This window comes from Ctenocephalides felis, unplaced genomic scaffold (assembly GCF_003426905.1).
Source record: "Ctenocephalides felis isolate EL2017-DRISC unplaced genomic scaffold, ASM342690v1 CF-g0.4_SCAFFOLD_03572, whole genome shotgun sequence".
Taxonomy (NCBI): Eukaryota; Metazoa; Arthropoda; class Insecta; order Siphonaptera; family Pulicidae; genus Ctenocephalides; species Ctenocephalides felis.
In genome coordinates, this window is record NW_020539726.1 from 43439601 (window position 1) to 43462607 (window position 23007).

The window sequence follows — 23007 nt, forward strand, 5'->3', positions numbered from 1 at the left end:
TGCCTTTGCCAAAAACTAATCAGCACGTCTCCTTATCAATACGAATCGAATGTTTTTTGAATTATTCAAATCGGTTGATCCGTGTTCCCGAAATCGTCGACGAAAATTTGTATCCGCACATACATACACACACATACATACATACATACATACATACATACATACACACACACACACACACACACACACACATACATCCATTTTTTCTAAGGTATGCCAAAATGTTCAGAAGGTTTTGAAACGTCGAGAAATGCAAAAATTTTCATTTTCGATTTTTTTGCGATTACTATAACTTACTCTACGGGAAGTTAAAAATTAGATTTTTGAGATACTAGGAATTTGACAAAAAATTACTTTTTTTGAAAAAAAAAATATTTTTGGAAAAAAAATGTTTTCTTTATTTTGACATATTTTGGAAATTCTGAACTTTTTTTCAAAGCAATCGTACTGCTTTAACTGCATAGAGACAAAATGTGAAAGCGCGTAAGCGCCGCGTCGCCGTCTAACGAATATTATTGGTACGGAACCCATGGGAATGCAAACAAAATTTATACTTATTGTTAAAATCTCTATAAAATATCTGATTTGATGTGCATATGTCTAATGATCATTTTTGACCGCCAAATGGCATTTTTTTTTATTTTTTTTATTAGATCCCCGAAACCGCTAGACCTGCCTTTATGAAAATTTGATCAGTTCTTCATCTTGTCAATACAAGTAAAATGTTTTTTGAATTATTCAAATCGGATGCTCCGTTCTCTTAAAAACTGAGTTACCGTTTTTGGCACTTTTTGCCTTACATCTTCGGAACGGAAAAGACCTGCCTTTGCCAAAAACTAATCAGCATGTCTCCTTATCAATACGAATCGAATGTTTTTTGAATTATTCTAATCGCTTTATCCGTGTTCCCGAAATCGTCGACGAAAATTTGTATCCGCACACACACACATACACATACATCAATTTTTTCTAAGGTATGCCAAAATGTTCAGAAGGTTTTGAAACGTAAAGATGTATAAAAAATTTCATTTTCGACTTTTTTGCGATTACTATAACTTGCCCTACGGGAAGTTAATAAATACTCAACTATTCAATAATACGTTTCGACACGGTTGTGTGTCATAATTCAGCAATTTTTTGAAAATTTTTTAGTATTTAAAATTTTTTTTATAAAGTTTAAACTAAAGTTTAAATTTAAAATAAAAAAAATACTTTATTATTATTTATTTCTATATGTTAATTTAAATTTTGTTATTATTTTTCCTCGTATGGTATGTATCACTTTTTAATTGTTTAGATTATTTTAATCTATAATATATTTTAAATTTAATCTTTGTAAAAATTCTTTTAGATACTGTATAAATATTTAAAAAAAACGCTGAATGATGACGCACATACCGTGTCGAAACGTATAAATAAATAGTTGATTATTTATTGTTTCTTTTATTTCGACGATTGGCATCAAATTATCATTCAAGAATATGTCTCAACGTCGAACAAAAAAATCTAAATCATATAATTATTTATTTTTATTATTTTATAAAGTAAATTGCAACGATTGCAATTGCTGTTATATTGGTTAAGTTCACAATATATTGACGAGTGAATAAAACAACGTCTGTTAATAAAAAAAATCCTAAACAATACAAAACGATGTTCCCGGAACATATTATTAGTTTAAATCATCCTTTTAATACTAAGAACTTAAAAAATTTGCTCAATTTGTTTTTAACGTATTGATTTCTCCTGGTGTAAATAAACGTAATTCTGCACATTTCGTACATGATGCTTATATCATAATATATTATCAAATATTAACATAAATTTCTTCGAATTTGTTCTTCGATTGTAAATTTTCCTTGTTTTTGTTCAATTTCTTCTCAATATTTAGATTTGTTACCTTCTTTATTTTTTGTATTAAAGTTCAATACTTTTAATATCAGTTGTTTTATTTTTGTTTTTTTTTTCTCTATCCTTGTTTCCAAACTTCAGCTTAGTTTTAGGTAAAGAATCAAATAAGTTTTTAGAAAGAATTTAATGAAGCGTTTGGTAATGGATATTTTTACTTGAAAACACATTTTTGAATTGTTTTTAAACTAAAACTGGTATCACAAAGTAAAAATTTTTATTCTGCTTTTATTCATTTAACTTTTGGGCAAATTCAATTTAAATGGAATTACGTAAATTAAAACTGATTCGTTATTGATTTTTCATTGGAATCAGAACGCAGCATACAAATTATCAAGGACCGTGATTTAATTCAATTGTTATTCGATTTATAAATTATATATATATATATATATATATATATATATATGATTTAGTAGTTAATTTTGATGTTGAAATATGAGTGAGTTCTTGAGGGCGATACATCAAACAAAGAAAAGCCAAAGATTTATAAAATAATCTTTATTTCCATATATATATATATATATATATATATATATATATATATATAAGGTAAATGTAACGTGAATTGTTTCCATTCAAAACAATTTGAGTACACCTTTTAAATAAATAACATGTATTTATAATTATAATTAAATTTTGTGAATTTTCAATAGCCAAATTGTTATTTCCAATTAAAATCTTATTTATTGAAACTAAAATTATTACTACAAATAATGACAAAACAATAAAAAACTATTTATACTATTTAAACTTTTCTTTACAAAATCTTGCATATATTCTAACCACACAAAAAAGATAAAATTTGTATTTTTTAACAAATTTAAATTTTAAATTCGTTTTGGTAATTTTATTAGTATGATAATTATTCATTGAAATTTTTAAAAAATATTTAAATAATTTTTTTTTTACATTATTTTGTAATGGAAAATTTAATGAAAATAATAAAATATGAAATAATGGAATTTTTTTTACCATACTATAAAGAATAATTTAGATTTTTTTTTTTGAAAAACTCAAAATATTTTAGGTGGTTTTAAATTTTTTTTATTAATATTACTAAATTATAAAATATATTCTAAAAGGCAGAATTAATAAATATAAGACTTGATTTTTTGTAAAGGATTTACGATTTTTTTGTCATAAAACAGATTTAAAAAAAATAAGAAATAGAAAATCTAATTTTGTCGGGTGTAAAGCACTTTAGATATATATTTATTTACAAAAAATTAAATTGTCATTACTAGTTTTAAAAGTGAACATCATCTTATCTTAAATAAATATAGCAAGAGTTTTCTGATTTCTGATAAATCCGTATATAAATAAAATTTTCAGTATTATCTATTTTTATTATATATATACATATATATACATATATATATATATATATATATATATATATAATAAAATGAGTCATTTATAAATGCAAAAAGTTGTTCTATTTTAGTATCTTATCGTTAACATACTTGTTTTTATGCAACATATCAAAATATTATTATAGTTTTAAAAAACGATAAAGATATTATATAATATTTGACTCGTATAATAATTACTATTTAAATTTAGAAATATTTTATAAAAAAATAGAAAAAAAATATTTAGGGCCCAACATAGAAATGTTATGTTACGGGTCTATATTCGTATGAGTTGGTAGTAATAAATTGTTAAAATTCTATGTATTTGATGTGACGAATAATTCCTGATGATTTCATAAATAGCCATCTGTAAATGCTAACATTCATATTATTATTATTATTATTATATTAATATTATCTTATTATTTGTGATATTGTTATTGTGTTATATTTATTAATATCTGTCACTTATTGTTTTTATTCCACTTTATTGTTTTTCTAGTATTATTTTTATTATTTAGAAATTTTATATATTTTATTCTTTAATTTTATTTTTATTATTATTTGCTTTTATTTTATATTAAATCATCATACTACGAATATCATTTTAATGAAAATACTATCCTTTATTTTGTACTCTTTTTTATTTAAATTTATGTTATTGTTCATCATTGTTACTAGATTTTAAATTATTTAGCAGTTGTAACAAATATTGTAATTAAAAAAATGTATTTGATTTACACATAAAACTTAACTTCACGCATGTATTATCAGAAAGTTGCACTTATGATAAAATTGTTATTAGACGTTTGTGCGTTTTGGAGGTTAGGTTTTATGTATATAAACGCCTGATGGCACAGCAAATACATAACTTTTTGACAGTTTATGACTACCATTTCATACGAATATAGACCCTAAACATAACATATCTATTTTATACGAAAATTGGCCTCTTAGTTTAGTTTCATTACTATTACTATTTCCTGATACGAGTTTCCTAGAAAACATTTTGTAACGCTCAGTTCTAATATTAATCATGTTTTAAATTTAGAAATACTTCATAAATATTTGGATAGTTTTTTATTTTTAATTATCTTATACGGAAATATTTGATTGATAATGTTTCACAAAAGTGCTTTTCTTGAAATGGTCTTTATCGATTTGCCACTTCAATTTGAATTGTTTGATACAAATTGTTCCTGAAGTGGTTCTTGAAAATATAAGATTTCAATCAAATTTTTACATTGTAATCATAATTTTACAAAAGCCCTTCAAAGAATGTTTTCGAACCACGTCGTGATTTTTTGTTACTGGAAATAAACCAGTCACGAAAAATCACGACGTGGTTCGAATAGGGGGGAGTACTGTGGCGGTACTAGGCGTTTTTTCTTATGATAGTTATTTAGAAGTTTTTATTCTTATAAAAGCGTTTAATTTTTTAGTATCTGAGTTATTCTAATTCTTTTTATATACATATATACATATAAAATAAAAATTAATCATTTTTACCTTTGATTTCAATAAAAAAAATTGTTACCAAAGATGGTCGTAGATATTTAAATTGTAATATCGATAAATTATTTTAGAAATCTTAATACTATTGTTGTTGGCATATCAAGTACGTTTCCTTAAAAAAAATCTCGCAAAAAATATGTGAAATAGGAGGGGGGAGTATTGTAGCAGTTTTTATGTTGATCATTTGATACTCATATCTAACTTCCCGCAGGATAATGGGTCATAAATCGGAACGGAACATTTTGCATATCTTCACGTTTCATAGGTTTCTGAACATTTGGTATACCTAAGAAAAAATGAATGTGTGTATGTGTGTGGATACAATTTTTCGTCGACGTTTTCGGGAGCACGGATCAACCGATTTGAATAGTTAAAAAAAATCGATTTCTATTGATAGGGAGAGGTGCTGATTAGTTTTTGGCAAAGGCAGGTCCAGACGTTACGAAGATGCGGAGCAAAGAGTGCAGAAAATACAAATTGAGTTTTTGAGAGAACAAAGTATCCGATTTGAATGATTCAAAAAACATACAGTTCGTAATGATAGAAGGAAGTGGTGATTAGTTTTTGGGAAAGGCAGGTCTAGTCGTTTGGAGATACCGAGCTAATTGTGCAAAAATGGCTGTTTTTGAGATAACTGAACTTCCGATTTGAATGATTCAAAAAACTTTTTGCCTGCATTGACGAAAATTTCGAATTTTTTTTTTGAATATCGAAAACTATTCGAATTTAAATTTTAATGTTAGCTAAAATTTCAAACCTCACTTATATTCTTGAAATAAATAATTTTAACTTTGCTATTCAGTTAGTATAATTCTTAAAAATATGAGATAAGGTCCTTCATTCTAACTCCACTTGATTAAGTTTTGTTTATTCACTTAGTAAACATATATAAATGTCGTCGTTCAATTCATAACTCTTATATTTCGTCTATGAAATACAAATAATAAATGCTACAGTATTTATAATAATCTATATGAAATCATTTAATATTCTTATAATATTTTATTACGGTACGGGAAGTTCCAGCAATTTGCCTTAAGGCACGATGCCATACACCACTAGTTATCTTATTATTTCTAATATTGTTATTTTGTTAAATAAATCAACCAAAATTATATTACTCGCGTATAACTGGTTTCAATAGAATTACATGCTTGAAGATGAATTGCCTACCACATCGTAGTGTCTAATATAAAATAAAATTAAAATATTATTTTGTAGACATACCTAGACCAAACTCTCTAAAATAAGATTCTATTTTATTGAATAAATGTTTTCTTGCTGGACTTAGTTTTTTTTTTTTGCAACTTTATCACTGGAAGGGGGGAGTGCTGTGGCGACTCTAGCCGGCGGTGTTTTTTTATGATCAAATGTCCGTCAATGTATTTAGAGTTTTGATTCATTTGCATAATTATTTATATTGGTAAAAAAATCAAATACGTTACAAAAATGGAAGTAAGCGCTTGAAGATCAATTGCCTACCACATCGCAGTGCCCAATATGAAACAAGACAAAAATATATTGTACCTTTATTGCCAAAAGCAGATACGATTAATATGTCGATTAATAAATGATAAATGATTTTAGGAATCTTAAATAATAATATCGTTGTCAGATTGTTGACAGATCAAGTACATGAGCAAAAGTCTCTTAAATAAGATTCTCTTTTATTGAATAATTGTTTCCTTGTCGAAAATCGTTAAGAATTAAAGTAAAAAAAAGTTTACATGGCCGTTTCGTAATAACAGAAAAATCTTTTATTAATCTTCATTACTTTTAACATTGAACAGACAATGTCGAAAGTAACTTGTCGACATAGGGGAGAGGCGGGAAAAATGGAATAGAAGTGAAAATTATTAATAAGGGGAGGAGGACAAGGAAATAGATTCATTGAATGGCTTTTAAATTTTTAAAGATAGTACAGCTGTTTTTGAACAAAATGACAATTTTTATCTTACCCATTTTTTCTAATATCGGTGCCAAACGATTCAGAATGACTTGAAACGTTGAGAAAATATAAAATTAGCAAATAGATTTTTATGGCGAAGACAAACTTCTTCTTTGGGAAGTTACTAAAATGAGTTAATTAGAAGAAAAAATGTTTTTGAATACAATAAAACAAATGAAATAAAAAGAGTAATGTATGTCAAAATGTTCAGAAAAGTTTGAAACGTAAATATATGAAAATTGTAATAGAAAAAATAAAATTTAATAAACCTGCTAAAGGACATCTTCAATGTCCCAAAACTTGTAAATAAAAAAATATATTTAAAGGTGAATTAGATCCACGGTCTCACCTACATATATATGTATATATATATATATATATATATATATATATATATATATACACAATTATTTATGTGCCAATCATCGTAAGCTCATCTCTAAGGTCAAGAAGATTAAGGTCACGATTAAAAGATATTTAATAACACAACATACGACCATAATATATGTATCTACATTCACGATGGCGAACGGGTAAACCTGACATCAGGCAACATTGATGTATATTTTTTTATCTTGAACGTTACTTCTAGTTGAGTAAGTTATAGTAATCACAAAAAAATCATCAGTTTGTTATGGAAGTAACAAGGATTTTCCCATGCCAACTTAGCGACAAGTTATCAAAATTTTGGGAATAACATTGTATTTGCTTATTTTGATCATAAATAAAAACTTGTGTATGGCATCGTGCCTCAAGGAAAACTGCTGGAACTTCCCGTACCGAAAACTATTGTTTTTTTTTAAAAACTTTAAAAAACTTTGGAAAAATTAGATTTTTTGAGAAATATTGAAATTTGTTTGAAAAAATATTTTTTTTGTAGTTTCAACATTATTTTAACTTCGATTTGGAATCGAAATATCAAGCGCCTAAGCGCCGCGTAGTCGTCTAACGTGGTACGGAACCCATATAAACGTAGGCAAAATTTGTACTTATAATCTTTATAAAATATCTGATAATACGATCTACATATGTCTAATGTCCATTTTTGACTGCCAAATGGCATTGTTTTTAACTTTTTTCATTGGATCTCCGGAGACGATGGACCTGCCTTCACAAAAATTTTACCAGTTGTTCATATCGTTAATATAAGTAAAATGTTTTCTTAATTATTTAAATCGGACGCTCCGTTATCTTAAAAACTGAAATAACATTTTTGACACTTTTTGCCCCGCATGTCCGAAACGGCTAGTCCTGCCTTTGCCACAAACTAGTCAGCACGTCTCATCATAAATATGAATCGAATGTTATTTTAATTATTCGAATCGGTTGATCTGTTTTCACCAAATGGTCGACGAAAATTTTTATCCGCACACACACACGCGCACATACACACAAACACACATACAACCATTTTTTCTAAGGTATGCCAAATGTTCAGAAACGTCTGAAACGTAAAGATATATACAAAAAATTCTTTTCGATTTTTTTTGCGATTACTATAATTCACCATACGGAAGATAAAAATTTGCGACAAAAATTTAATATATTTTATAAAATAAGTATTTACTTAGGAAGAAGAACCAAGAAATTTTGATTGTGGGAGTGCCGATTATCTTAAAGTTGATGTTAAGACTCGAAACTTTTCGAGATATTTTTTTATTAATTTGGAAAACCCCTCTTGGAACAAAATAATTGAAAAATACCCTTATTAAGTACCACCCTATCTGTATCTATTACGTTTTAAATTTTTGGTGCAAGCGTCAACGTCGGGGGGCGCCTGTCGGAGGCCGTTGTTCCTGGTTTTAAGTTTTAGGTCAATACCGAAGTCGCCGACAAGTCTGGCATTTGCCCAACTCTCTGCTCTGTCGTTGTCGTTGCCACTCGGCTCTAATCGGCGGGGGCACGATGCAGTTAATACATTATGTACTTGATAATATACTACTACCCCAGTAGAGCGATTGATGAAATCTAGATTAGGGACACGAATATATACAAATCTATACTAATATATAACTAGTGATGTATGGCATCGTGCCTTAAGGCAAATTGCTGGAGCTTCCCACACCGAAATGAAATATTAGGGGATTATGAAATGTTTTCAAATAGATTATTATAAACAAGCAGAAAGTTATTTGGATCATTTAAATCAGTTTCCTCAAAATCTGCCATTTTTGCACATTTAGCTCTGTATCTTCGAAATGACTAGACCTGCCTTCACCAAAAACTAATCACTTCTTTTCCCAAACTGAATGTTTTTTGGATCATTCAAATCGGATGCTCCGTTCTCTCAACAACTCGATTTCTATTTTCTGCACTTCTTGCTCTTTATCTCCGTAACTGTTGCACCTGCCTTTGCCAAAAACTAATCAGCACATCTCCCTATCGATAGGAATGGAATGTTTTTTGAACCATTCAAATCGATTAATCCGCGCCCGAAAACGTGGACGAAAAATTGTATCCATACATACATACACACACACATAAATTTTTCTGAGGTATGCCAAAATGTTCAGAAACCTTCAAAACGTCGAGAAATGTAAAAAATTTCGATTTCGATTTTCGGCCCATTACAATAACTTACCCTACGGGAAGTTAAAAAATGAAAATTACTCAAAAAATTGAAATTTTGGGGATTTTTTTTCTTTCTAAATTAATCGTTTCTTCACACGCAAAATGTTTTGAATTATTCAAATTCGTCAATTTATATTTATAATTATAAATAGAGTATTTCTTTCAGTCACGTTTTATGAACTTTCCCATATACGTATACATAATCAAGGATTAATGTTCTGCTTTTTAAAAAACTTTCTGCTGTAAAATGTTCAACCATTTATTTCGAAAATAACATTTTTATACTGCTTGATTTCAAGTTTTCCGAGTTCGGGATCTAGAGCTAGTTTGTGCTTGGTTGGTCACGCTCTTAGGGGGCGTTCATTAATTACGTGTGATTTTTAGAGGAGGGGGGGGGGGTTGACAAAAAATCACGAAAAATCACGTGGGGGAAGAGAGGGGAGTAGTAAGATATCATGTGTATTTATTATTTACCTGTATTTTTAAAAAAAAAATACAAAAATTTTACAATTTTTCTCGTAACTAAAAATGCACGTGATGTTTGGAGGGGAAAGGGGGGTTATTTTGAATATCACCACTTATCACCAAGGGGGAGGGGGTCCAAAAGTCCTCAAAAATTCGATCACGTGATTAATGAACGCCCCTTTAACAACTACTCCACATCTGGATCAATTTATTTGTAGATTGACCAAATGAAAAGACAATCAACTCTCAACTCATCAACTCTTTGAGTTATAAATTTATTAAATATAGAATTCATGTATAATTTTTTTTTTGTTTCTCGGAAGTAAAATTATCCTTTTCATTTCATTCAATTGTTCAGTCAAATCAGTCAAATTTGATTGCTTTTCTATATGATATTAATTCATCTTTTACTAATTGTAAGTGTAATTTCATTGCAACTTAAGCGCGTTTACTAATATTTTCATATAATTAAGATAATTATATTAAAATTTTAATATAATTATGATAATTATCGCCTGTAAGTTGCTGTCTGATATTGTTGCAAAATGTTGAAAGTTTTCGAATGTACATGAATCATATCGAAACATTGGCAAATATTGAACACTTAGCAAAAGTACCAGTTTTTGATAACACACACATACAGAAATAGATAAATTATCTTTATATATATATATATATATATATATATAAATATCAATAGTGTGTGCAAACTAGGAAATGTTTGGAAAAAGTTTTTAATGCATTTGTCATGTCTATTGTGCTGTAAAATAAATGTTAGATATGAGACTATTGGAATTTTTAAACTATTTAAATATGTATGTATATATATATATATATATATATATATATGTATATATATATATGTATATATATAGTTAAAAATTTATAAAATAATTATAAAGTAAGGTAACTAATGTTAAAAAATACAATCTTTCGTTTCAGTTTCAAATTAACGTTTGCACATTTAAACTAAAAAAAAACTAAAAAATTTATCGAATACATTTGTTTATGAGCTTTTGGTTAGAATGGGCGTCATTTATATATCTTTTGTTTTTTATGAATATCACTATTCCTCAAGCATTTTTTTCTTGAATTTTTTTTTATGTTTCCCGAATAATTTGTTCGAAATTCCAAAATAATAAAATAGAATACTTTCACAAATTATTTAAAAAATCATTGTTTTGAAATTAAGAACAAATTATTTGAGAAACACAAAAACCACATACAATGAAAAAAATGTTTGTCTAATAATGAGGTCATGTTAGTGAAAAAAATAAAGTTGATATTTAATATATAAAAGACGTCCATCCTTACCAAAAGTTCATAAGTCGACAGAAACTTGTTCGAAACAACTGAAAACTCAATAAAAAATTTTTGTGTACTTTATAAATTATCTATATTATAAATAATGTAAATAATAAAATTTTTATAAAATAATTAACACAAAACCAGTACATTTTGTTAAAATATAGAAAACCTAACCAATTATTTTGGAATTTGGAACAAATTATTTATAAAATACAAAAACCACATTCAATGATTACACATATTAGAGAAAAAAAATATTATATTAAAATTTTATAGAGAGTTAATATATAAATGACGTCCATCCTAACCAGAAGTCTATGAAAGTCAACAAAAACGCTTTGGAAGAAAATAGAGCTTCGGTAAATTTTTTAATGTTATAATAATATCCTAAATCTAAAAATTGTGTTTTTTGTTAATGGTTAATGGATAATATTTAACATTAGTTGCTTTACCTAATATTTTAAATTATTTTATAAAAAAAATTAATACTTAGTATATTATATCTTTCAGAGTTTTTTATAGTTTTATTTAAGAGAAATCAAAATGGGACTCTTTAGTTTAGTTTATACATTTTTTTAAAAACAAAATTTAGTATATATATATATATATATATATATATATACAATAATTTATAGATTTTGATTTTCTGTTCCCATTCCTTAGCAACAAAAAACAATAAAGTAGATTGAATAATCTAGTAGTAAATTTAATCTTTAATATGCAATAAAAATGTTTCGATAACATTTTATTACCAATAATAGTCATAAATATATAAAAATTCATATATATATATATATATATATATATATAAATTTTTGTATATTTTTCTTGTATAAAACTGTTCCAAATCAAATTACACCAAGAAGTAAAATAAATAAAGAAACTTTAACGTTTCGTACAAGTTTTGTACCATCTTTAGTGCTAAACCCTGCTTCTATTTTTTTTTTTTAATTTTTAATAATTTATTTATTTATATAGATAAATGGGTTATTACTTATTCATATACCAATTAATTTTATAAAATTATATTATTTTTTTAAATTATAATAGGAATTTCAAAATATAGAAGAGAGGTATATGAGGTGCATTTATATTTAACGATTCTTATTTATATATGTTTATTGGGTTTAATAAACTTGCATTTTAATAATGAAAAAAATATGTATGGTGTTTTCAAGAATTTCAAGAACCACTATAAATAGTGAAAATATACGTTTCGTACAACATTTGTACCATCTTCTGTGTTTGTACAAATTTTGTTCCTCTTTTTTTCAAATTTATAAAAAAGTAAATATGGGTATGGATTATTAAGTATACTATATATATAGATATTAATTAATTTTACTAAATTAAATGAGATTATTTTTAATTATATTTTTTTAATAACAACTAATATTCTTACTGAATGTTGTATTAGAACGACAGATTGTAATTCACAAATGTAAATAAAAAAAAGTATATATATAACTAATATTTAGTTTATATTTATCATTAGTGTTTATATATATATATAATTATTATGTAAGTAATTATTTTTCACGTCTATTTGTGAAATTTTCAACTTGGAACCAAATCCTGAATTTATTTTTGTCTCATGAGAGAGCAATTGAACTAAATCCTCAGATTTATATATATAAATACTACGTATATATATATATATATATATATATATATATATATATATATGAACTAATTATAGCAATTACTTGGGTCAGTTGAAAGTATGCTTTATCTATCAAGAAAAATTAATTTTTATTAAAACTTTTAAAAAAATCGTAGAAGAATATAAGAAAGTAATTCCAAATTTACTCTAACATTCTTATTATTTATTGTATTTACAATTTTATTTCAAATTTAATTTAAAGTTTGTACCTATTTTTGATCTGCATTTATTCTAAATATTTTATTTTTGCATTTCACAACTGCATTTAATGCATTTAATTTAATATTTTTTATTATTTTTGTAATAAAAAATTACTTCTAGAAAATTTAAAATTTTTATTTGCTTATTAAACACGGAACATATGTAAAATATTTTTTTAAACAAATTTTATTTTCATATATATTACAGTCTATCATTAGTTTATTCAAAATAATTAATTATTATACGCATTTTTGTAAACAAAAAATAAATTAAACTGAGTTTTCTAGTGGACATTTTGGGTTGCACATCAAATATATATATTCGTTCATATTTTTGTTTATAATAATGCGTTCCACAATCTTGTGGTAAATGTTAACCATCACATATACTCATCGTATTTGTTTATTTATTTATTCGTCATTGTTAAAACTTGGAATTGTTTATAAATAGTTTAGAAATTTTTAAAAGCGCGAAACTGTTTTAACGAACGAGGCGAGGCCTGGCTTTATATATACATTTATAAGTTTATATATATATATATATATACACATATATATGTATACATATATATATATATATATAAATGTATATATATGTATTTTTTTTATCTATATCCAAACATTAAACACGACTTTATTGTGTTGAAAATTAGGAAACGCAAAGAGGAGCGGTTTCTTGATTGCGGAGAAGAAAGTTTACATATTGTCAGGTTCTAGAATTTTATTATTTTGTGCGATCGTTAAATTCGTCGGTTTTATTATATATATATATATATATATATATATATATATATATCTTACATATAAAATTCTTCTGTACGGGTGTATGATTTGATACTTCTCCTAAGCGGTTATTCGGATTCTGATAACTCTTTTTAGAGTTTGTCAAAGGAAATTTTTAAGGTTTAATGAACCTTAAAACTATAGTAATATTGTAGAAATAAATGGCAAAAATTACAAAAAACCACTTATCATTGTTTGACATTGAAAACATTTGAACTGTCATCTGCTAGAAATGCAAATTCACTTGAAATTTGAATTTAGTTTAAATTATGATCCTAGATAATATTAGAATATAATATACAAGAAAAATGTAATATCTACATTATTATTGCCGAAAAACTGAGCTGAGCTAGCTGAGATGTACCAGAAATTAAAATAATAGAAGATACAGTCAATAGTATATGTTTGGCAGATGAAATTATATTATTCAGTTTAATAAATAACGCAACAAGTCCAAAATTGCATATACATTATTTTTTTAAACTGATGCATGTCGCAGTTTGGTTTACTTTACTAAATTATTTAAAAATACAAAAAAATATTTCTACTTATTAAAAAAATGATTTAGCATTTTGTTTGATGTGTCAAAAATTCATTTGTTTGGCATTTGATATAGAATATTCAGTAAGTTGATCTTAGATTGAATAGTGCACATATGAACTAGATTTTATAAATTAATTCACCTAATTTTCACCCACGTACCTGGTGCCATACATATACTGTATCTTATATTATTTTAATTTTTGGCACATCTCAGCTGCTTTTTGCCAATAATAATGTAGACATTTCATTTTTCTTATTCATAATCATGAATTTATTATACATATTCTAATATTGTCTAGGCTCATAAGTTAATTGAAATGTTTTAGCAGATGGCAGTTTTCATTTGTTCTCAATGCCAAACAATGTTCAAATAATTTCATTGTCAAACAATGACATGCCGTTTTTGCATTTTTTTTTTCATTTATTTATACAATATTACTATATTTTTATAATCTCATACATCCTAAAAAATTCGCTTGGCAAACTTCAGAAAGATTTATCAATATCCGAATAATCGTTTAGGAGAAGTATATTTACATACATTATTGCAGAAGAATTTTATATATAAGATATATAAATTACATAAACGAAATGAACTTTGAACAAAGCAATGTAAAAGACACTGAACTTCTTTGCTAATTAAATATACATGCTAATTATCTTGCGAGTGTTTGCGATTGTAATTTTATATATATATACTAGCTGACCCGGCAAACGTTGTTTTGCTAAGTAAGGTATATTCTAAACAATTTCTAGAGAATCAAAAATATTAATACTTCAAAGTGTATAACGATGTGTTGTTTGAACGCTATATACAATGCTGTATTATAAAAACAATAAATCCATTAGTTTGTCTATATTTTGTCAATACAATCAAACTGGAAGTTTTATACACTTTCTATAGAAAACATGGTATGATCCAATCCAAGTATTTTTTTGGTATTTCGACTTATTGATTACGTTTTAAGCTTTTCAGATTCTTTTGGATTCTGGATTTTGTGTATAATTGTAAATACTACTACTGAGCTTATACAAATTTTTCAAAATTCTGCGAGGAGAGATAGAAAATAAATTAGATATATCTGCTTTGACCTGCTTTTTGAAAAGTTTCAAGTAACATACCTTGAATTAAAGTAAATTTAATAAAAAGTATATACGTAGAGCAGGGCAAGGCTTAAAGGTCCAATTTGAGTTTGAGCAAATATAAATTTTATTATGAAAATGAAACCAATTTCATCACAACAAATGACAAATTTCAAACGAACAATTAGCTGACTACGTTCAGTAAAACTACAGACTTCGTCATTGTAAAAATGTGCTTTTTTTGCTGTCTTTCAAAAATTTGTTATCTAGAGCTTTTTACCCTATAGGCGGGGTAACTTGGAACGGCCAGATGGCAAACAGGTTTAATGTCTTATTTTAATTTTAAAGGTATTTTACAAAATAATTACATTTTTAACTAATGCTAAAAAACTACCAACAGAAGAAAATACTTTCACTATGGATTTTCAAAGATGACCGTTTATCTCCCAATATCAAAGTCATAAGAATCAAGGTTATATCTGGTTATACATCTTTCTCCCTTCACTTTCAAATATTGTTGTTAAACAATGCTTCAGCTTTACTGGTTTTTGACACTTTGGTCGTGAAACTTTTAACCCCGTACCTTCATATATTACTAATCATTCTTTGATAAATTCTGGGAAATTATAACTGGGAATAAGTTATTCGACAAAATGTACATGTAAATGTAAGTAATGCTCTTTTTCAGTCTTGGTCGCGGCATTATTATTAAACTTCACTTCACCTTATATATATATATATATATATATATATATAGTATCATAGATTGAATAAACTACATGGATAGTTTATAAATAATTAATTCTGAATTAGAATGAAAAACGGGCTCTAAACTACCTCTCTGCCACCAATTACTGAGCCACAGCAACGCGTGGCCGGGCTAGCTAGTATTTTTTTATATATATAAATATACTATCAATTAAACTGAAAATCGGGATAAAAAGTATCCTAAGTCCTTCTCCTGGCTCTAAACTACCTCCCTGCCAATTTTCATCTAAATCGGTTCAGCCGTTCGTGAGTTATAAGTGTTCTAACTTAAGCGATTTTCTTTTATATATATAGATTGAAATTTTTTGCAGATGACAGTTTTCATTTGTTTTCAATGCCAAACAATGTCTCAAATAATTTCAATGTCAAACAATGACACGTCCTTTTTTGCAATTTTTTTCCGTTTATTTCTACAATATTACTATATTTTTAAAATCTCATGCATCCTGAAAAATTCGCTTGGCAAACTTTAAAAAGATTTATCAAAATCCGAATAATCGTTTAGGAGGAGTATATTTACATACATCATTGCAGAAGAATTTTATATATAAGATGATATATGAATTACATAAACGAAATGAACTTTGAACAAAGCAATGTAAAAGACACTGAACTTCTTTGCTAATTAAATATACATGCTAATTATCTTAGAGAGTGTTAATTATTGCGATTATAACTTTATTTATATATATATATATATATATATATATATACTAGCCGACCCAGCCGTGCGTTGCTTACACCTATTGTTATTATTATAAATATGCCAGTGAGAATATCTCAATAAATGTTTAAGATTTTTGCAATACGAATGTTTAAAATTCCCGAAGAATGTGAATAATTTCGATATGTTTTCGGACGTCATTCGATATAGACTGTGCGAATTTTCGATTCGATTCTGTTTGAAATTCTTTTCGAAAATTATACAAACATTATTAGAAATGATAATAATTGATGGAACCTAGTAATTTATAATGTTATACATATTTTGCGAATTTTTCTAGGTATGATGATCTATATTTTGGAAATTATTGTTGTAGTTATATAAAACTATGTTTTAGTAATTATAATATTTTTTTTTAAATTAAATTTGGAAGTTTTTCTGAGTTTACAATAGATGTGATGAAATTTAAAGCATTTTATGTTTATTCAAAATATCTAATTAATAAATATATATTATCAATTCGAATGTGTTCCATATAATAAATTGATAACAGTGACTTTCAAGCGTCATCTGGCAAAAATGTTTTCGATATATATCACATTATATATATATATATATATATATATATATATACAAGCAAACCCGACGAAGAGATGAAGAAATTTCTTGTTTGTTTTATATTTGAAAAGGAAAAATTTGATTTTTTTACACAACAGTAATGAATTTATTTCGATTACAAAAATGAAGTGTTTTTTAGTTGAACTTCTCTAAGTAAATGAAAGTGAATCCGCAATTATCCGTTTCATTGAAGTGCCCTTTGATAAACCACATTTTTTGTTTTTTGGTCTGACGTGAAGAGGCGACGTATAACTGCCCATGGGAAAAACAATGATTTTCTAAATAATCTATTTGAAATTTATCTCGCAAACACTTAAGCGATTGGCCTTGAGACTTGTTATTGCGAACGCAAGGCGAACTGGAAATTGTAATCGTCGGAAGACCAGTCGGAATCATTGGTATGTCACCAAATCGCCAGCAATTTTGATTGAATGGTGAAATTCAGTGTGTGTACATCATATTTCTTCAAAAATTCCAATTTTTTAAATATCCTATACTGATATTTACCAATTATTTAATAATTATTATGTTTTTTACACTACACTCTATACCGAAATGTATATACATCCACCCATATGGATCTTAAATGTACAATTGCTTTAAATAAAATGATGAGTATTTGCATTATATAGTATATTGTATTATAAATATTATAAAACATTTTTTCTTATAATTAGTTCTTTTTATCGATATCCGATGTTATTTTGAAAAAAAAAATTACACCACTGAGAGGGATGTCATCCCCCCGGGAAATGGCAAAGGAGTCTAAATTATTTTCACTTTTGAACTTGAGAGTAAAATAAACCTAATTTCAAAATTTCATGCAAATTGGAGCACAGTAAAAAAATTCAGACCCAAAACGCCCCATTGACTTGAGTAAATATTCCGTATCCGATGGCAAAAATAATAAAATAGTAACGTTTGTATGTGAAAAAGGAAAGGGCTGTTTTTAGGGTCTTCACGGCAATTATTCGATTTTTTCTCGCCGTAAGAACCATCCTTGGACTTCAACGAACATTTTAAAAAAAGAATTATTCAAATTGTTTCAGGCGTTGTTGAGTTATACGCTTACCAGCACATTTTGCGATTCATTTTTATAATATAGATATATTTTTCAGCTAAAATATCCATTCAAACTCCTCTTATATTTGTATCATTTACAAATAATTCTAAATTTCTGCATCTATTACAATTACTAATAATATTTTCTTCTTTTCCAGATAAAATGCCTCCAGATACATCAGGATGTAGTGATACCACCTTCAAATTCTCCTTCGAGATTTGCTTATAGCACACTAAAGGCGCAGATGTTGACGATAATTTTAATAAATAGTAGATTTTAAATATTTTTTCTATAAAAAGCAACTGAAAGTTTTGTAAAAATGGGCAACAGGTGCTGCAAGAAGAGCAACGAGAGGCCATCCGATCGGCCCTTGGGTAAGTGGAAATAAATATTAATTTTATTAAATTCTCAGGCAAAATAGAAATGTTATGTTACGGGTGTATCTTCGTATGAGTTGTTCGTATCGAACTGTCCAAAAGCTATATAAATATTTGTTGTGCGATCATGCGTTTTACACATAAAACCTAACTTCACCTATGTGTTCACAATCAATGAGGCATCAGAAAGTTGCAACTATGAATAAAATGTTACTTGCGTTTGTATACATTTTTGATAGATTTATTTCTTGAAGTAAAACTTCTCTATGCGCGACTAGAGTGTAAATCCGTACAAATGCAACGGAAGTGCGTTACGGCAGATAAAATAAGATATTAGTCGAGTGCGATTCGACATTCGCTCTCGATGATATCATTTCTATACGGGTCGATTGTGATTAGTCGTCGCGTATGTGGATAGAGATTTGTCGTAGTATGCGTACCGATATCAACAAGGAAATCGGCATAGATAAATGAATATTTTAAAGTTACATCGTAGTACAAATCTTTATTTAATGAAAAATCAGAAGAATATTTTACACTGTTCCTTGAAAAAAATAAAACAAATTAATTATTTGTGCCGTGTACTAAACGTAAGTTTATTGATTAGAAATTATTTCTATATTATTCGTAGTTTCTATAAATCTTTGAAGTTATTAAAATGGAAAATATTTTTAGGCAAGACAGATATTACAGCTGTTCAAAGAATGAGATTATATCGCCAGCAAAAAAGTTAAAAAAATACATGCAGTCAATGAATGTATGTTAATTTTAATTACATGAAGTTCTGCCAACACAATTATTACATGATGAGTGAAGTTGTGAAAACAATATTTGCTTAGGCGTTGTTTAACATAATCCACTGTGTGAACGAATATTATAGAATTTATTAATCAGCAATTACTTCATTTCTCTAATAAAGGTTCGAGTCCTAAATGCTAATTACAATGACAAACCGATCATGTCATATTTGAAGTATGACTTTAATTGCATTATTGTTTTTAAATATTAAACATATTTTTAATGTTATTATAAATATATAATTTATAATTTATCATTATATAAATGTGTATAATAATCGACACTAATAAATGTGTGTATCACAAGTGTTACCGTATTACTAATAAACATTATTCAAAATTGTTATATGATGTATTTATTTTTACTTAAATTTGCTACTTTGTATAGTAGCAAATAAGTTTTACTTCAATCGCGTGTGATCCGTTTGCGCACTCTTTATTTTTTTCTTACAGGATAAAAAAACTGACCCCAGCATAAAGAAGTTTTACTTTACTAAGACTTGTTTGTAATCCATCATTTTTTATATTTAATTATTATATAATTGACGTTTCAATTTTATCTTTTTTTTATCTTTCTCTAAGTTTGTCATTAGTTGAATCAGAAACATCGATTTAACGTATAAAAACCTTGAATGACCAATCGCGTCAATTCTATGCAAATGATGTCGTCGGCCAATGACTAATCAGAATTTAATGAAGCCGCGTCTAAAGAAGTTTCACTTCAAGACTATTAGTTTGTCATCTATCATTTACGTAATTTGTTGTTTTTCTAGTGATATAAGATTAAAAAAAACTGACCCCAGCATGAAGATAAGTGAAAATAAGAGATTGAAAGAAAATCTAATTGAAAACAAGATTTGTTTATGATCCATCATTGTTTAAATTTAATTATATTTTACGTTTCATTTTTATCTTTTTTTATCCTTCCCTAAGTTTGTCATCAATTAAATCAGAAACATCGATTTACCCATTTTGAAACCTTAAATTAAACCACCAATCGCATCAACTCTATCCAAATGACGTAATCAGCCAATGACGAATCAGAATTTACAGAAGACGCAACCTAAAGAAGTTTTACTTCAAAAATATTTTATTGTGATCCATGTGTTTTACTTCAAAAATATTTGTTCCTATCCATTTACGTGTTTTATTTTCTTCTTCTAGTGATACAAGGTAAAAAGACTGATCCCAGCTTCGGCCCTTCAATGGGCATGATGGGAAACCACATGAATGGCGGTATGGGGCACATGGGCCCTGGAGGAGACTCCAGATACACCCCTGATCCGTACAGGGGCGCCGTAAGGGGCGGCCAAGCCGGGGCTGATATTATTAGAACTAGGAACACCACAGGTAACACTTAATGGAACCTCGCGTACTTCCTTGAGGAACACCTAAACTTAACAATCCTTTTTTTGTATGTTTTAGCTCACCAGTCGTCGACGAGACGTCGGATTGTCGTGGGGGTTTATTCTTACGAAGCCCGAGAACAGAGTGATGTCTCTTTCAGAAAAGGTGACAGGATGGAGGTCCTGGACGACTCGGAATCTGATTGGTGGCGAGTTTTGCATTTGACCACCAGACAGGAGGGACTGATTCCTTGGAATTTTGTGGCAGAAGAGCGCAGCGTCGAGAGCGAAGAGTAAGTAGATAGAAATAAATCATATCCGGTAAACGAACCGAAATTTAGAGTTACTTAGCTATGTATAGTGTTAGAAGTATCGAGGCAAAAGATCGATATTGAGTACTTTGAAAAGTATCTAATCAAAATATCGATGCCAAAAAAATATCGTGGCGAAAGCATCGATAGTACTCAATATCGAATTTTGAGTACTTTTCATAAAAATCAAACATAAGTGCAAGAAAGATCTAAAACTCATTAAATATTATATCACAATATTAGAATGAATTCTATTGCTTGTAATCTGATGTGTTAAGGGGGGCGATACATGTAACAAGAAAAAAAAATCGATTTTTTTTTCTTTCATAAATCGTTACAATAACATCTCAAAAATATGCCTGTAAATATTCAAAACAAAATTATCATTATTTATACAATAAAAACTCATTTAAGTGCCACGCCTCAACTCGACGCTTGAGTGCTATTGTACTCTTATCTGTTTCTGTGTCAAAACTTTAAACGCGTTTTTCTCAAAACGACATTTTTGAAATTTGCGGGCGGGATAACTCAAAAAGTTCTCAACCGATTCCAATGAAATTTTGCACACATCTACTTTACAGTAATAGCTTCTAGTTAAACCTCAAACATTCCAAACTTTTTTTCAAAAATTAACCCTTTTACCAAAAAAACATTGAAAAAAAGGTGAAAAATCGAACTTTTTTTTTCTAAGGTGTGCCAATTTACGATTTTGTGACTTTTTTAATTTTTTTTTAGTTTAACTAGAAGATATATGTTTCATGAACACGTACAAACTAATTTTTTTAAATTCAGATCACCGTACGAAAAGTGAGAACGCCCGCAAATGGATGGCGTTTTCCGAGAGGGTCTTGGCAGATTTATTTTTACGGCAGCCATTAAAAAAAAAAAAATTAAAAAAAATTTTTTTTTGTGTATTTTAATATATAATAAATAACCCTAAAAAAGTTCAAAAAGATTCAATCATTCCTTCCCAGTTTAAAAAGTTCTCAAAAAATGGTAAAAATTAAGGCGATTACATGTATCGCCCCCCTTAAATCAGAATCATTTTCAATATTGTAAAATTTTAACAGTAATTTTTCAATACTAATTTCAAATTCTATAATTTTTCAAAAAAAAGACAAGTTATAATAGTTGATCATTTTTGATTAAAACAATGTAATAGTCTGATACTATATTGCAAAAAGCAATACTTTTCAAGTATTTTTAAGCACAATCATATTTTTAATATTTTTCAGTGCAAACAATTGCCAAATATTTTCTAAAAGTTTTTTGCCCACTATACTAAAGAAAGTATTCTTTAGTTTTGTTGTCATTCATTCAGAAAAGGTCAGTTGAAATCCGATTCCTAAAATATGTTCATAATGTGCACAAACTGAAAACGAGACATTTTAAGATTCACGTAACACAAAGAAAATATTGCTCTTCTGTTCTTTTTTAAATTGTTTATTTAATTTTTAATTTACAAGTACTTTACTTCAACTTACTGTGGGAGTAGTAATGATAATGATAATATATAAAATTAGAAACTCCCAGCATAATAAAAAAATATAAATTTATTGACTATCAAAATATTTCCAGATCAAAAATATACATGACATGTCCGATTGTTTTTTACAAATCAAAACCAGCCTGCTTGATATCGCCACATTACAATTCACATACTTTTAGAAAGAAAAATAATAACGCATTGAAATCGATGAGTATTATTATTTGAAATAATT

At 27.3% G+C, this 23007-nt stretch overlaps 1 protein-coding gene across 2 annotated transcripts in view; it reads left to right on the top strand.

Annotated features, from left to right (window-relative positions):
• LOC113387699 (tyrosine-protein kinase Src64B-like) overlaps positions 1-23007 on the top strand; it is a 45673-nt gene that overhangs the window by 12258 nt on the left and 10408 nt on the right. For both annotated transcript variants that reach the window (XM_026625063.1, XM_026625062.1), the window contains exons 2-4: positions 18613-18829; positions 20794-20979; positions 21055-21268. In XM_026625063.1, coding sequence (XP_026480848.1) covers positions 18775-18829; positions 20794-20979; positions 21055-21268 — 455 coding nt within the window. In that variant the 5' untranslated portion in view covers positions 18613-18774. The remainder of the gene's footprint in view (positions 1-18612; positions 18830-20793; positions 20980-21054; positions 21269-23007) is intronic.